This window comes from Mixophyes fleayi, chromosome 10, assembly GCF_038048845.1.
Source record: "Mixophyes fleayi isolate aMixFle1 chromosome 10, aMixFle1.hap1, whole genome shotgun sequence".
NCBI lineage: Eukaryota > Metazoa > Chordata > Amphibia > Anura > Limnodynastidae > Mixophyes > Mixophyes fleayi.
The window spans coordinates 77113022-77130972 of record NC_134411.1 but is presented as its reverse complement, the minus strand read 5'-3'; the positions used below and the strand labels follow the sequence as shown (position 1 = coordinate 77130972).

Genomic DNA, 17951 nt, shown 5'->3' with positions numbered 1-17951 from the left:
GGAGAGCAGCAGCCCTATCTTAGTCTAAACAGATTACCTCACTGTATACCCCCTGATAAAGGATCGACACATACACCATCATAACACAGTAGTATGCTGATTACAATACTCTAGTGCTGAATAGTTTCACCTCAACAAGTATAAACTTATTCAGTGGCAATAGAAGACTAGATTCCCCATATAATTCCGTACAGGAATAAACCAGCTCTCTATCCCCATCTAGTGGCTGTTCTTCATATTGCACTCCTCAGTATTGAACATATATATTGGAAAATATCTGAAATTAATGACTGTCATCCAATCCAGTTGTACAATCCTCTCAAGTGGACGGAGGATGTAAATCGTGCATTATGCAGTAACAATGGTCCCGTCTCCATAGACATGGCTGAATAGCATGTCCCCCCTGGGGGAAGGGGTCTCGGGGCTCCGCAGAATCAGGATTCCTATGTAAAGCAACTTCTGAATGCAAATTGTGAATTAATGATTACACAAGGGGATTAAATGGGGAAGGATAAGAAAACACCTCTAAAGAAAACTCAAAAGAAATCGAAAGAACCCACGACGCAAGTAGCTTTTCATCAACTCTTCTCTAGCAAAGCTTCCCTAGTTGCTACCCCAGACTCACCTCAACCAACCGACTCCAACATGCCGGGGTCATCACAAGTGTCGCCCTCTAGATCGGCCTCTAGCATACACGACAAAAGTGACCTGGAGGAAATCTTATCGCATTTAAAAACTTTACCCACTAAATTGGACTTTCAGGCACTTGAAAATAAAATTCAGAAGACCCTCCAGTCTCAGTTGGCCTCATTTAAAGCTGACCTCACCCAGGTGGCTGATAGGGTGGTATTGCTTGAGGAAAGCAAGGAGGCGATGGACTCTCGTATTGACAAACTCCAAGATCTTGTCATACATCAAGCAAAAGATGCTACCGAGTTTCGTAAGAGACTAGATGACATTGATAACAGAGGGAGAAGAAATAATCTTAGGATCAGAGGAATACCAGAAGATGTACCCCCTCAGGGCATCATAGATGCGCTGACTAAGATTTTCAATGAACTCTTGGAAGCAGACCCAAATGAGCAAATTATATTTGATAGGGCCCATAGAGCCCTGCGGCCAAGAGGTGCACAGTCTGATAAGCCTCGTGACATCATTTGTAGACTTCATTACTATACAGTGAAAGAAGCAATATTAAGAAAAGCTCGAGGTCTTTCAAATCTAGAATTCAATGGTCACGAGATTCAGATATTTCAAGACCTGTCGTGGTCCACCCTGCAACAAAGAAGGCTTCTGAAAACCGTCACTGATGAACTCAAGAAATGCTCCATAAGATTCCGTTGGGGATTCCCCTTGAGTATCCAAGTGAATCTAGAGGGTAAAGTCTTCGCTCTCCACAATCATTCAGAAATAGATTCATTCTGTGAAAGTCTTAACCTTCCCAAAATATCCATTCCGGATTGGCAGAATCCAGCTTCTCTGATGCCTTCACTTCCTTCAACAAGTCAAAAAGCCTGGCACAAGGTTTCAAGAAATAGAAGGCGATCTCGCCCATTGGACATCTCTGAGGACCAGGAGGGGACTTGAAAAGATGGCCTGAGGTGTCGATGCCTCTTTCTACAGTTCATATTCGTCCCATCATCTTTTGGAACTATATACGTGTTGACCTAGATTCCAAGCTGATGTGGTCATAGTTCTAGGATATAGCCTAATAGAGAAAACGGTCCCCCCCTTTCTCTCTATATTTTCACAAGTTCACATATGCATTTTCTATGCACTTAATACTTCTTGTTTCTAAAATACAGTTGCTTCATACGTAATATATAAGCAGGGTTTATTTTCTATTCCTCTGCTCCTTTATACACACCAATGCCTGGTTGGTGCTGCCCCGACACCCCCCCTTACCCCACTTAACTACGTCCTGTAAAATTTGTCCAGAGGGTTGGTTTTTTTTTTCTTACTCCTCTGGTATTTGTGACGGTTGTCTCCAAATTCAATCATTACAGATTCTATGTTCTTAATTGTAAATGTGATGATTTCCTTGCTTTTTCTATGTCTTTTTTGTCTGTCTTTATCACCCCTCTTCCTCCCTTCCCTCTCCCTCTTTCCCCAACCTATTGAAACTCTATTTCAGATATACTCTGAGGAAAAATGGTCGCCACCCGATGAATTCTTCTACCAGATTCCTGAAAAGCCTGAATCAACGTTCTTCTCTCTGAAGAGATTCGACAATGGATAAGTTAAAAATTATTTCCATAAATGCTAGGGGTTTAAATGTTCTGCAAAAGAGATCAAGCCTACTACACACACTTCATATAGACAGGGTGGATGTAGCTTTTATACAAGAAACCCATTTTAAGAAAGACTTATCCCCTAAATTTGGTAATCACCATTATCCAACAGGCGTTTTTAGTAATTATTCTTCCAGTAAGACAAGAGGAGTAGCGATATTATTTGCTAAACGCCTCCGACTGACGGAACTCTCTAAGACCATTCTAGAGGAAGGTAGAGTATTAATGGTTAAAGTTAAGATTTCCAACCAATTATTTACCTTTGTCAACATATATGCACCAAATAGCTCTCAGGCCTCCTTCATAACTAGAACCTTGTCTCGAATTGGGGACCAACTTGAGGGTGTGGTAGTGTTGGGTGGAGATTTGAATTGGGCTTTGACTCCTCAAATAGACTCGTCCACTGGTGCCCCTAGGACGTCTTTGAGGGATGCTCGTAGGGTCAGAGGGGAGTTCCATGACCACCAGCTGGCTGACGCTTGGCGTATTTTCCATCCTTCTGACAGGGATTACACCTTCTTCTCACATCCTCACTCCTCTTATTCCCGGATTGATTATCTTTTTATTAATCACAAGTTTCTTGACTTGGTTGAAAACTCTTGGATAGGGCAAGTGACAGATTCCGACCACGCCCCGGTCTATATGATTATCAATATGGCTGTTCCCCCTCCCAGACAATGGATGTGGAAGTTTAACGAATTACTTTTACAAGACAACTATTGTAAAGCCCAATTAGAGTCTTCTCTTGATGAATATATCTCTATAAATGATAATGGGGAGACTTCAAAATTGGTAGTGTGGGAGGCTCACAAATGTTTTATCCGGGGTAAGTGTATACAGCTGGGTACTTTTCTCAAAAAACAGAAAGCTGAGGTTAGAGATGCCCTCCTTTTAGACATTAAAAAATTAGAGACGGATCACAAACAGTCTCTCTCCCCAGAGATTTTAGTGGAGTTACAAAAGAAACGATCTACTCTAAACAAACTGTTGAATGATAGAATGAAATTGGCCTGGAGAAAATGTAGAAATAAATATTTCCAATGGGGTGATAAACCAGGACGCCTTTTGGCAAGAGCTTTACGAGCCCAAAGATCCCTTACTTACATTCACTCGATCCAAGATAATAAGGGAGCCTTGAAACACACAGACAATAATATAGCGGGAGCCTTTCGGAAATATTATTCTCATTTATATAACATCAGGCCCTCCCCTTCAAGTAATGATAAGGATTCTAGGCTACAGGAGATAAACAAATATCTGAGAGATATCAGTTTCCCCAGGATCTCACAAGAAACTAGGGACATGCTCGATTCTCCTTTCACTTTTGAAGAATTGTCAGAGGCCATTAAATCTTCCCCATCAGGGAAAAGCCCTGGCCCAGACGGCTTTTCAATTTCATACTATAAAGCTTTCATGGAAAAACTAGGTCCCATTCTTCTAAATGCTTTTAACGATGTTTCCAGTGTAAATAGTTTTTCGCCCTAGTCTTTAGAAGCTCACATTACGGTCATCCCTAAGGAGGGGAAAGATCCCGCTTTATGCCCCAGTTATCGTCCGATTTCTTTATTAAATATTGATGTCAAACTATTTGCCAAATTAATCTCTAACCGGTTGAAAGTGCTTCTACCTAATTTGATCTCTAACGATCAGGTGGGATTTATCCCTGGAAGAGAGGCAAGAGACAATACAACTAAAATAATTGATCTCATACACACAGTTTCCGTCTCCTCAGTCCCCACGGTCCTCCTGTCAACAGACGCCGAAAAGGCATTCGACAGGGTGGATTGGTGTTTTATGAGAGGGATTTTAGGACATATGGGATTAGGCCCCTCCTGTCTAAGTAAAATTCTAGCCTTATACAGCTGTCCCTCAGCTAAAGTCAGAATAAACGGTATTTTATCAGACTCCTTCTCTATCTCTAACGGAACTCGTCAGGGCTGCCCATTATCACCTTTGATATTTGTATTATGTATGGAAGCTCTGGCGAGGGCTATTAGGTGTAACCCTGACATTTCGGGTTTGCAGATAGGAAAAAAGGAATATCGTTTAGCTCTATTTGCTGATGATCTACTGGCAATAGTCACAAATCCAGTCATCTCTCTCCCTAACTTAATGTCTGAATTTTTAAAGTTTGGCCATCTCTCTAACTTTAAAATTAATTATTCCAAGTCTACCGCACTCAACATTTCCGCTCCAGAACATACGATTGCAGGTCTTAAGGATGTGTTCCCATTTAAATGGCAAGAGTCACATATACGTTATTTAGGAGTTTCCATTGCAAAAAATAATGAACATCTCTTCCGTCTGAATTACTCTCCGTTACTGTCTAAAGTTAAAAAAGAATTAGGATCATGGTCCCTTCCGAAGTTTTCTTGGTTTGGCAGAATGGGTATCGTAAAAATGAATATATTACCCAAGGTATTATATATTATGCAAGCACTACCAATTCAGATCCCGAAGGTATTTATTGACAATCTCCAAAAACTCATTAGTGGATTTGTCTGGGGAGGAAGAAAACCCAGATTTAGACACTCTATGTTATATAGACGAAAGCACCAAGGAGGAGTTCAATTGCCCATGTTTCAAAGCTATCTCCAGGCAGTTTATTTAAATAGAATCCTAGAGTGGACCAGAGGAGGAGAGGATAAGCAATGGGTAGAGTTGGAGGGTAATTTCAGTGGAAATCATCTATGTACTCTTCCATGGTTGCCTAGAGTCCCTAAGATAAACCACCCTACAATCGGGCCCACTCTGAAGGTGTGGAATAAACTTCGCACCTGGAGTGGTGTGGGGTCAGTCCCCTCCCCTTTGACCCCTATCGTGTGCAATCCAGATTTTCCTCCTGGCTTGTCCAGAAGTGCATTTGAGAAGTGGTCGAAAGCTGGGATTGTCAGCCTCAGCCAGCTGGTGATCAAAGGGAAATTCTGTTCTTTTCAGGAGCTCCGGTCTACTTACTCGCTTCCCTCAAATGAGTACTGGAGATATTTACAGGTGATGCACTATGTTAAATCAGTGAGAGGCTGCAATTCCCTGGCTAGGGAACCTACTCCCTTTGAGGCTCTGTGTCTATCTAAAAACACTCCCTCCCATACCATTTCAGGTATCTACAAAATCCTAATGAATGATATATTTCAAGCAGCTCCATCTTATACTGGTCCATGGGAGAGAGACTTAGCACCTTATATATCACAGACCTCATGGCCCAAGATCTATCAAAACACACATAGTTGCTCTGTGAGTGCCTCGGTCATAGAAACCCATTATAAACTTCTGACAAGATGGTATAGGTGTCCCTCCACATTACATAAATATCACCCTCAGATGTCCTCATTATGCTGGAGATGTAACGGAGCCTTTGGCTCTTTGGTGCATATATGGTGGGAATGTCCTCATATTACTCCCTTTTGGGATGAAGTTATCAGGCTCTCTAAGACCATTGTTGGTCATGAGGTTCCGGTAGACCCGGGTTTTTGGCTTTTATCTCTCTCCAACATTCCCCCATCTAAATACAAGAAATCACTTTTAAAACACTTAAACAACGCAGCCAGAGCAGTTATTCCAATGCATTGGCGATCTCGATCTCCCCCTTCACTCAAGGACTGGTTCACCAGAGTCGAATTTTATATGTCAATGGATGATATTATTTTTTCTGTAAAAGATAAATACTCAGACTTCACAGCCATCTGGTTCAGCTGGTTGGAGTTCAAGGAAACAGTAGAATTTAAGACCCTTCTTTGCTCCCCAACCTCGATCGACTGAGGGCTGCACATTCAAAAATGTATCCTTTGAATTCTTATATAAGGTAACTTAAATCGGCTTATCCTCCACCTACTCAGGTATAGGATTTGACAATCCCCTCCATTCATCACGTGAACATTTGAAAATAGCATGAAGAGTTTCACATACTCCCCACCCCCTCCTCCTACCCCTTCCTCCTTTCCCCTTGTTTCTTCCCCAATTCCTACCGTGTGTTAACCCCCTTCTTTTTCTCTTGTTTCCTGCGTCAATTTTGTTCAAATGGATTCATTAGAAAAAAAAAAGAAAAAAAAAAAAAAAGAGAAAGAGGAAACAGCTGTTTGCTTGCTTTATTGAAATTGTCGACAAATAGACTTCTATCATATATACTTTGCATATTTCTCTCTGTTAACATATAATATTATTGTACTAAATGTAACAATATGCATATCTATCACGCTTCATTGATAATCTGCATTGTTGTACCTTCTCTTTCTAATAAATAAAGAATTTATATAAAAAAAAAAAATTTGCTTCCATGCTTATGTAGGCAGCACGGTGGCTTAGTGGTTAGCACTTCTGCCTTACAGCACTGGGGTTATGAGTTCAATTCCTGACCATGGCCATATCTGTGAGGAGTTTGTATATTCTCCCTATGTTTGCGTAGGTTTCCTCCAGGTGCTCTGGTTTCCTCCCACACTCCAAAAACATACTGGCAGGTTAATTGGCTGCTATCAAAATTGACCCTAGTATCTATCTCTCTCTCTCTCTGTCTGTGTTAGGTAATTTAGACTGTAAGCTCCAATGGGGCAGAGACTGATGTGAATGAGTTCTCTGTACAGCGCTGCGGAATCAGTGGCGCTATATAAATAAATGGTGATGATGATGATAATAGCTCCTGCAAAACAGGAGGCCGCAACCTTCCTTCAATGAACCACAGAAAAAACACAAAAGCAGCGCTGAAAAAAAATATAATATTAGATTTAGATTGGTCCTGAACATACACAATCAGGGATGATATCTCACATACCTCAATTAATAAAAAGTAATTGAATATTTAATAAAAAAAAATATACATAAAGTAACATAAAAATACCACATACATAAAAAGCAAATCAAATAAATTAAAAAGGAACCCTTGACAATGTAGCTAACATAAGCTCTTGTAAATAGATAAAATATGCTGTATCAGAATCAATACATATAAACCAATATCCTTAATTCTAATATTCTATTAAGAGGATATTCAGTGTAGTCAAGTTATTGGCTTGAATATTGGAAAACCATGTTCTCCACAAAAATAATAACAGACTCCACTTTGATAATATTGCACGTTTCAGTATTGAAAGTTGCCAATCAGATCTTTCTATAAACAACTGTGAGCTTGAATTAAGAGAGTCAATAAATTCAATAGCATCACAAATATTCCTGAGCACATACACCCTTCCCACTACTGATTTATTACTCCAAAGAATAAACAACTGAGGCCACTTGGAAGAGCCGGCCGACAGCTCTTACCTGTCGAACCAGCAAATGCACCCGGGCCCCGATGTAGGTTGGCTTGGTAGTGGGTGAAAATTTGAACTCTCCTGTGGGTTGGTGTTGGACTCTCCATGATGAAACTCCGTTCACAGGCTGAATAAGGTTGAGTGCATGAGTGTGAAGAAAGCCTGGATTAGATGTAGGGAGTACTGCGGTGATCTGTATAGTTTACCAGCGTATCGCTGGATCCTTAGTCCGGCAAACAGTATGGCACTACTGATGATCAGTGATAAAGATATATCCAAATGGAGTGTTATGGACATCATAGAGAAGTTTGTGAGCAGAAATGAATAATTTCAAAGGGTTCACTAGAGATCGCTTTCAAGCGTTTTTTCGCTTGAAAGCGATTTCTTCTCTTGGAACTTTTTCATGTTTTGAAAACGTGCCAAGAGAATGAAACGCATCAGAATGTGTGATGAAAGCAGTTTTGATATCATGATCCTTTTCATCGCAGTTCTTCTACTATGATAGGGAAGAAGGAACAATTCTGCCTAGGTGTTAGGAACCCCGCTAGCCGACACTACACAACCCGGAGTCTACTCAACCAGTCAGGTTTTCACTGGAGCCCCTGATGGTGGGGACAGACTGGGCTGCGGACTGGCGGAGGGTCGTGAAGTGTGCACCGGCTAGGGAGAACCCAGGCCAGGGGAGTGGAGTCCAAGCAGAGGTCAGAGGCCGGCAGCAGACAACGGTATCAAGGAACAAGCTGACGTCAGAGGTCACAAGCAGACAGGGAGGTAAGTATTCAAGCCAGAGGTCAGGGTCACGAGATTCACAAGCAGGGTCCAAATTCAAGCCAAGGGTCATACACGGGTAAGCAGTAACAAGGTCCAATAGACAGGAACAAGCAGGGAGCAGGCTAGCAGACTGGATACAGAACTATAACCGGCAATGAGGCAGCAGACCTCATTACCTTAAATACCCAGCTGAACCAATCACAGGTTGAACACACTCCTGCAGGTTTAATAAAGCAGTAACTAGCAGAGACAATCAGGGCTTGCCCCTGGCCTGCACAGTTGCAGGCTAATGCCTGTAATTGCCTCCCATAATCCGCCCATATTAATTAGCCCACAGGCTGTAGAATGAACGCTGCTCCCGGCCTCCTCTTATTGCCGGGACGCAGCGCTGAAGCGTCTCCTAGGCCGGAAGTGACGTCCCGGTCGCCATAGTGACGGCCGGGACGCGGGTGAGTGCGTCGCGGCGGCTGGGGACCGCCGCGGCTCGTAACAGTACCCCCCCCCTTGAGGAGGGGTCGACATCCCGGTTTTCTAGGGAATTTTTTGAAGAACTCTTTTTAGTTTCTTTGGGGCATGGAGTTGTCTCCGCGTAACCCAAGATCGCTCTTCCAATCCGCGATTCCTCCATTGTACAAGGAAATGTACCTGTCCTTGAACTTTTTTAGAATCAAGGACCTTTTGAATCACAAATTTTTGTGGCCCACTGGAACCTCTCCCAGGCACACTTGAAGAGTGGGCTTGACCAGGATATAGTACTGGCTTCAACAGAGAACAATGAAATGTGTTGGGAATTCTCAACGAGCCCTGAATTTTTAGCCTAAATGCAACGGGGTTCACCCGTTAGATGATAGGAAACGGCCCAATGAACTTAGGACCCAACTTCTTGCAAGGCTGTCTGAGCCTGATATTTTTTGTAGACAGCCACACTTTCTGGCCAACCTTAAGGGAGCAGGTGGTACGATGTTGGTCCGAATTTTTTTTTGCCACAAGTGAGACTTGTCTCAATGATGAGTGTACTTCTTTCCAGATAACTCTGAGATCTCTTGCAGTGGAGCGGATCTCCTGGATACCAACGGACTGGAGTGAATACAGGGAGTTAGATCTGGGGTGAAAACCATAACTGCAGAAGAACGGAGAGATTTTAGTAGCTGAGTGACAGGAATTATTACAGGCAAATTCCCCCCAGGGTAACAAGGAAGACCAATTTTCATGGAACTCCGATGTGTAGCATCGTAGAAACTTTTCTAGGGACTGGTTAACCGTTTCAGTTTGCCCATTTGACTGAGGGTGGTATGCGGATGATAAACTGACCTTGATTCCGAGAAGGGTACAGAAGGACCTCCAGAATTGCGCTATAAACTTAGAACCCCGATCAGAGACGATGTCAGTAGGGAGTCCATGGAGCCTGAAAATATGTTGAATGAATAAGAGAGCCAAATCCCGAGCAGAAGGCAGTTTGGTTAACGGAATGAAATGTGACATTTTGCTGAACCGGTCTACCACGACCCAAATCGTGTTGTGTCCTGCAGAAGGTGGTAAATCCACTACAAAGTCCATAGACAAGTGAGTCCATGGTTTCGCAGGAGGGGCCAAAGGAACTAATTGGCCTACTGGACGGATCCTAGGAACTTTGTTTCTAGCACAAATCTCACATGAGAGGACATGACTCTTGACGTCGGCAGACATGGATGGCCACCAGACCGTGCGGGAAAGGATTTCTAGCGTCTTGTAAATTCCAGGGTGCCCAGCAGCCCTACTGCAATGTGCTTCCGCAAGAACCGTCTTTCTTAAGTGGACTGGAACAAAGAGTCGTTGCCCCGGAGTAACATCTGGGGCTAATCTCTGTAATCTCTGAAGTGTGACACTCAGATCTTGGGTTAACCCGGCATGGATTACAGAAGGAGGAATAATAGGCTCCGGGTTAGTAACTGGAACATGGTGTGCCAGGAAACTCCTGGACAGAGCATCTGCCCGGACATTCTTGGAACCTGGTCTGTAGGTGATCAGGAAATTAAACCGGGTAAAAAATAATGCCCAGTGGGCCTGTCTAGGGTTTAAACGCTTGGCTGACTGTATATGTTGCAAGTTCTTGTGGTCGGTAATGACAGAGATCTGATGCAAAGCACCCTCCAACCAATGCCGCCACTCCTTGAAGGCCCACTTTATTGCCAATAGTTCTCTATTACCGACGTCGTAGTTGGCTTCCGCTGAAGAGAACTGACGGGAGAAATAGGCACATGGGTGTAGACGATTATTATGAGGATCCTTCTGTGATATGATGGCGCCGGCCCCGACGTCCGAGGCATCGACCTCAAGAACAAATGCTTTAGCTGGATCTGGATGTTTAAGGACCTCAGCTGAGATAAAGGCCTTTTTCAGGCTTTCGAATGAGGCTACTGCTTGGGACGACCAATTAGTTGGGTCCATTCCTTTACGGGTCAAAGCGACAATGGGAGCCACAATGTCAGCGAAGTTGTAAATGAACCTTCGATAATAATTGGAGAAGCCCAGAAACCTCTGTACCGCCTTTAGATTGTTGAGTTGTACCCAATCCACAATAGCCTGGACCTTTGTTGAATCCATATAAAATCCCTCAGAAGAGATTACGTAACCTAAAAAGGATACCTTCTGCACCTCAAACTCACACTTTTCCAGCTTGGCGTAGAGGTGGTTTTCTCGCAATTTTCGTAAGACTTGTTTGACGTGAGTCTGATGTGCGAGTAAAGATTTGGAATAGATGAGGATATCATCTAAATAGACGACCACAAAACCACCCAGGAAGTCTCGGAGAACCTTGTTGATCAAGTCCTGGAACACTGCAGGCGCATTGCTGAGGCCAAACGGCATGACCAGATACTCGTAGTGGCCAGAGTGCGTATTGGAAGCCGTCTTCCACTCATCTCCTTCTTTGATACGGATGAGATTATACGCACCACGAAGGTCGATTTTAGTGAAGACAGTAGCCCCTCTTAACTGATCAAACAATACTGAGATGAGCGGAAGGGGATAGGTGTTTTTAAGTGTGATAAGATTCAATCCCCGGTAGTCTATACAGGGTCTTAACCCTCCGTCCTTTTTTGATACAAAGAAGCATCCTGCTCCTACGGGAGATTTAGATGGCCTGATAAAGCCTTTCTCCAGGTTTTCATCGATATATTCCTGCATGGATTTTGTTTCTGGAGCAGAAAGGGAATACAAACGCCCCTTAGGTAACTTGGAACCAGGAATAAGTTCGATGGCACAGTCAAAGTCACGATGTGGTGGTAAGGTATCAGCAGCCTTCTTGGAGAACACGTCCCAGAACTCATGATACTGTGAGGGAAGCCGCTCCGGAATAGGCTGAATCATACGCAGAGGCAGTGACAAGCAAGACTGTGTACAATAAGTACTCCACTGGACAATCTCTCCTTTTACCCAGTCTATGACAGGGTTATGACAGGAAAGCCATGGGTGGCCCAAGATCAAAGGAACCGACGAACAATCAATCAGGAAGAAGGTGATTGACTCAGAATGGAGAGCTCCGATCTTTAACTGTAGTGGCGGGGTCTCCCAGGAAATCTTGCCACCAGGCAACGGACTTCCGTCTAAGCCACAGACAGTAATAGCAGATTTGAGTTTTACCATCGGAATTCCGGCAGAGCGGGCAAACCCGATATCAAGGAAGTTGCCTGCAGCTCCACTATCAATGAAGGCCGACAGGTCCACAGAGCGAGCACTGAAGGTGAGCTGTGCAGGGATTAATACAGCATTTTTCGGGGAGATAATTTGCAGACCTAGGTGAACTTTCCCCTCATTCCCTAGGCATGGTCTTTTCCCGACTTATTTGGGCAGGAACGGGAGAAGTGGCCTTTTATACCACAGTAGAGACATAGACCTTGCGAACGTCTCCTGTCTCTTTCCTCGGAAGAGAGACGATATGCTCCTAATTGCATAGGCTCCTCATCATCCGTGGAAACAGGAATCAGAACAGATGGAGGAGAAGATGCCTCTTTTTCAGTTTTTCGCTCTTTAATTCTCCTGTCAATTTTAATGGAGAGGTGCATCAGATCCTCCAGTGAGGTAGGAGATGGATATTGCACCAAAGAGTCTTTGATTTGTTCTGACAGGCCTAAACGAAACTGACTGCGTAAGGCAGGGTCATTCCATCCACTATCAGGTGACCATCTACAAAATTCCGCGCAGTATTCCACTGCCGACCGCCGGCCTTGTTTCAAGGCCTGTAGATGAGCTTCAGCGGAGGCCATTCGATCCGGGTCGTCATACAGTAGACCCAACGCCTCGAAGAAAGCATCTACTGACTGCATGGCAGGACTGGTCGGCGGCAAGAAAAAAGCCCAAGACTGGGGGTCACCCTGTAAGAGGGAAATGATAATCCCGACTCTTTGTTGCTCTGAACCGGAGGAGCGGGGTCTCAACCAGAAATAAAGCTTGCAGCTCTCCCTGAAATTCCGGAACAGGGATCTATTTCCGGTAAAGCGATCCGGTAAATTCATCTTAGGTTCGCAGACGGAACTCGGAGTGGGTTGTGAAGATTTCGCAGCTTCTTCTTAAGTGGACAAACGCTCAGACAATCCCTGGATCATTTGGTACAGGGATTCCACATGACCCGCTAGGGCTTGCGCCGGAGACGGTGAAGTTCCACTTCCTTCCATCTTAACTTTGTCTCCGGAACGTCTGTTATTTAGGCCGGCTATAATGTTAGGAACCCCGCTAGCCGGCACTACACAACCCGGAGTCTACTCAACCAGTCAGGTTTTCACTGGAGCCCCTGATGGTGGGGACAGACTGGGCTGCGGACTGGCGGAGGGTCGTGAAGTGTGCACCGGCTAGGGAGAACCCAGGCCAGGGGAGTGGAGTCCAAGCAGAGGTCAGAGGCCGGCAGCAGACAACGGTATCAAGGAACAAGCTGAGGTCAGAGGTCACAAGCAGACAGGGAGGTAAGTATTCAAGCCAGAGGTCAGGGTCACGAGATTCACAAGCAGGGTCCAAATTCAAGCCACGGGTCATACACAGGTAAGCTTTAACAAGGTCCAATAGACAGGAACAAGCAGGGAGCAGGCTAGCAGACTGGATACAGAACTATAACCGGCAATGAGGCAGCAGACCTCATTGCCTTAAATACCCAGCTGAACCAATAACAGGTTGAACACACTCCTGCAGGTTTAATAAAGCAGTAACTAGCAGAGACAATCAGGGCTTGCCCCTGGCCTGCACAGTTGCAGGCTAATGCCTGTAATTGCCTCCCATAATCCGCCCATATTAATTAGCCCACAGGCTGTAGAATGAACGCTGCGCCCGGCCTCCTCTTATTGCCGGGAAGCAGCGCTGAAGCGTCTCCTGGTTGCCCCGGCAACGGCCGGGTTATGGCCGGAAGTGACGTCCCGGTCGCCATAGCGACGCCCGGGACGCGGGTGAGTGAGTCGCGGCGGCTGGGCACCACCGCAGCTCGTAACACTAGGTATGTATAGTATTGAGGTGGTTTCTGCCCGGGCAGTTTACTTAGGTGTGCACCGCTAGTTTGAAGACTTTGGTTGGAGCCACAGGATCGCATTATCAGAGCGGATGAGAAGCAATATACTTTTCTCAGTTTTACCTGATTCCTGTTACTAAGCTGGTTCTGGACCATGGAGATTGCCCTATTCTAATGAATTATCATGGTGTCACATGCCGGTCTCCAGCGGCACTTACCCGGGAGCCGGCGCACTCACCTGTCTCCTCACTGTTCCGTCCAGGAACAGGTGCACTCACCACCGCTCCATTCCCGTCGGCTGCCACTCTCTATGAGGCGTTTCTGCACATGTGCAGAATCGCCTGCCTCTTCTCTGCTTCTTCCCCATCCCATTGGTTGAATATCCTGACAGCCCTATATTAGACTCCTTGTGTCTCTACTCAGCGCTGGTTCTTTCAGTCAGCTACAATCCTCTGTGTGGGAAGCAGTTCCCTGGGTTACGGCATTACTGCTCTTTACTGATTCCTGTTTTCTCAAGTCTCTGTGTTGCTGTCAGCATTTTCACTCCTTAGTGGTAATACCGCAGATCATCGCTACATTCCACTCCTTAGTTGTAACACCGCAGATCATTGCTACATTCCACTCCTTAGTGGTAACACCGCATATCATCACTACATTCCACTCCTTAGTGGTAACACAGCAGATCATCTCTACAGTCCACTCCTCAGATGTAACACCACAGTTCATCTCAGCATTTCCACTCCTCAGTGGTAACACCGCAGATAATCGCTACACTCCATTCATTAGTGGTAACAGCTACAGACCTCCAGTTGTCCTACCTCTTCTACATCCCTCCGTGGGCTACTACCTGTCAATCCTTCGTTCTCTCTCTCACGGTTCGTTGGGAACTTCTCTAGGGGGCCGCGACCTGCAAGTGGAAGCCGCAAAGTCCAAATTCCCTTGCGGGAATCCCTGGCGAAAACCTTCTATTTTGTTAGACTCCGCGCCCCTAGGTGAAGTCACACCAATCCCAGCTGAACTGCAAGGATCCAGTTTCTCCTCGTTGATACTGTGACACGTGGGACTATTTATTGAAAACAATTGGAGAGTGTGAGCTATTTGCTTTTTCTCCTAAGTGGACCACTTTTACCGATATATATCAGATGATTTTGGATTGGCAGCTACCTTCCTTTCAAGTGGTCTTGTTACTATATTCTGTTTTTTTCAGGACTTACCAAGATTTATCTCCCATTCTTAGGGAGAGTTGGGTCCTCATTATATACACTTTTCTACTATTTATAAGCTCTCATATGATATTATTCTTGTTGCTATAGTCTTTATTATAGATGTATTAGCATATGCCACTGTATTATTTTATCTCTATCCATATATTTCTTTATTCTCATGCAATTAAATCATTTTGTTATTCCTGCAGCTTATGTCCTTGATTACTCTCCCTTTGTGTATGACTCATTTTCCTTATAGAGAGGGTTTTAGAGCACTAACTAAACCCTAGTGGTATTTGGTTTCAATAATGACAGGGGCGCACGAAGTTTAAGTTCCATACCAGCACTTCTAAATTTTCAATTCACCCAAACATCTAAAAAAATGAATCCATCATATTCTCAGAGCTGCATCATGTCAGCTAGCCTCCTCCAGGAAGGACCCCCATACTTGCCTCAACAAGTAATAGAACATAGAATATCTATGACATGGAGTATATCACCAGAATCACTTCTAACTCCACAGCATCCAGAGTTTGGATTGACAATATCCCTCTGAGAACTCCAGATCCTTCTTATGCAGATTAGGGTATTCCAAACTAAAACTCAGATAGAAAATAGCAAACAATAGAGTAGTGCGTTTTTAACAAAAGTGAAACATCATTTAATTCATAAAATTGTATCCATGGACAACAAATCAATGCCCGTACATTGAATAAAATCAATTCAAGCTTATCTGTGCACTGTGATAATCCACTGTCCAGTTAAGATCTCGCCAAACACCGGTAATCCTGGCTCCTTTACATCAATATACCGACAGGAGATATGATTCCTCAGCCCTCTCAGACAGGTGACAATACGTCCTCAGCTGATGAGTCAAAACGAGTGCACCTCAAAAAGATCCTTGACTCGTTTCGTCTGTTAGACTTTATCAAAAGGATGAATAATTACCAAACATAACAGGACTTCTTTTATAATACCCGCTTCTCATCAATTCCACGTTGGAAGCGCCGGAAACCGGAAGTTGTCAATGCCAGTAAGAAGCGCTGCCTCGCTATCACTTCCGCCCTTCAAACTATCCAGTTAGCTTCCGTTTTCCACAAAACATCACTTCTATTACAAATCATTCAATAAAGATATTCAAGGATACAAAACTTTAATATTAAAACACAAAATATGTGTGAATCGCACTACTGTCTTCCTTAAACAGGGGATCAATCCAATTTAATAATTACTGGGTCACAGTAGTTATCATCATAATAAAATTATGATAAAATTAGTTTACAACAACCATGAAAATTAATTTATAACAACCATGAGTAAAAATTAGGCACATAACTCCGTCCTAAGGACCTAACATACAAGGAACAGCAGGTATGTAATTATAAAGTATATAACAATCAATCACTTCTATATCCTCCAAGTCCAGTACATAGACTCTGGACAGTAGAGGAACTCACAAACCTAAGCTATACAGAGAATATGTTGACTAGAGAACCAATACAATCAGTACATGAAATCAATATCGATAATTAATACATATAAGCTAACAAACAGTCATATATTTAAAATTGACCATAGAGGAGATAAAAGGAGAGATGAAAGGGAGAAAAGTGCTTAGATAATGATTCAGGAGCATATACGAGCTATAAAAAATAAAGTAGAGACGCATGCATTATCTAAGCACTTTTTACTTTTTCATAACGGAGATCCTAGGCATCTTAAATTTAAAGCGATAGAACATGTATCTTTAGGTCCTAGGGGTGGGGATCTTGCTCGTAAGCTATCATGTAGGGAAATGTATTGGATTTTTAAGTTAAATACACTTGCTCCTTTAGGTTTAAATGAAGCATTTGAAATAGCCCCGTTTATATAAGTTATTAATTGTTTTTTGTCCTTTTCTCCCTTTCATCTCTCCTTTTATCTCCTCTATGGTCAATTTTAAATATATGACTGTTTGTTAGCTTATAGCTCAGATAAGCAAAATTATATTATTTATCTGGTACGAGGATAATTTGATAATTAATCTGATCACTGCTCTGACTTGGCAATATCACACTATGTTCTGGCGCTTCTTTTTCTCGTTTGTGTATTTAGATTGTACATCTGCAAGCTGATGTATCAAAGGGAAGCAGCCTAATGTATGTGACTTTAAATATTTTGAGCACAGGTTTTAAACACGTGATCATTGGTGTCTGCACTGAGTGCCATTGTCTTTTCACATTGTTTTAATATATATATATATATATATATATATATATATATATAATTATTTTATTTTTTTTGAGTTCTCCTATAGAAGGTCCTCACGGGTGAAAATAATGCATTTTATGTTTGACACATCATTCCCACTCACCAGTGACTACGGCCCACTCTCCATATTGTCTTATCATGCTGCTGTTGCTAAACATACGAGGAAAGATCTGCTGCTGCACCAGACTATAACACCCACACAGGAAGTCAAAACTTTTCAAAACTGCGTAGCAGGCTCCCACCATAGCCAGGATCTCCATGTGATTGTGGTAAGACTGCGACACCTCCTGAGCTAGTGATACAGAGACACTTTTTACAGCACTCACCAGCTCCTTTGCAGCATTGAAACTGAGTACAGACATCTAAAATGACAACATGTGGGATATGGTTAGTGGAAGTAATCAAAGTAACAGTAAAATACTGTATTTCATGGTATTTATTGTATTTTACTCCAACAAGTACAGCATTATTACATTCTAATATAGTATAGTGGAATATAGTATAGTATATACATAGTATATTTATATGTGTATGTATATACACATATATATATATATATATATATATATATATATGTATAGTAGAGATTGTAGGGTATAAAAATTAGAAATAAGATGGATACGATATTGATTTTGCAATATAAGATGACATGATTGGATATAATATGTAAACATTGGGAAAATGGTCTGTAGAGTATAGAATTACGATATAGAATTATGTA

General features: G+C 43.0%; 1 protein-coding gene across 1 annotated transcript in view; it reads right to left on the bottom strand.

The window, feature by feature from the left end:
* LOC142104312 (inactive hydroxysteroid dehydrogenase-like protein 1) overlaps window positions 1–17586 on the bottom strand; it is a 147757-nt gene extending 130171 nt beyond the window's left edge. The window contains exon 1 of the mRNA XM_075188909.1: window positions 17334–17586. Within this exon, the coding sequence (XP_075045010.1) occupies window positions 17334–17490 (157 nt within the window). The 5' untranslated portion in view covers window positions 17491–17586. The remainder of the gene's footprint in view (window positions 1–17333) is intronic.
* Between the last annotated feature and the right edge of the window lie 365 nt (window positions 17587–17951).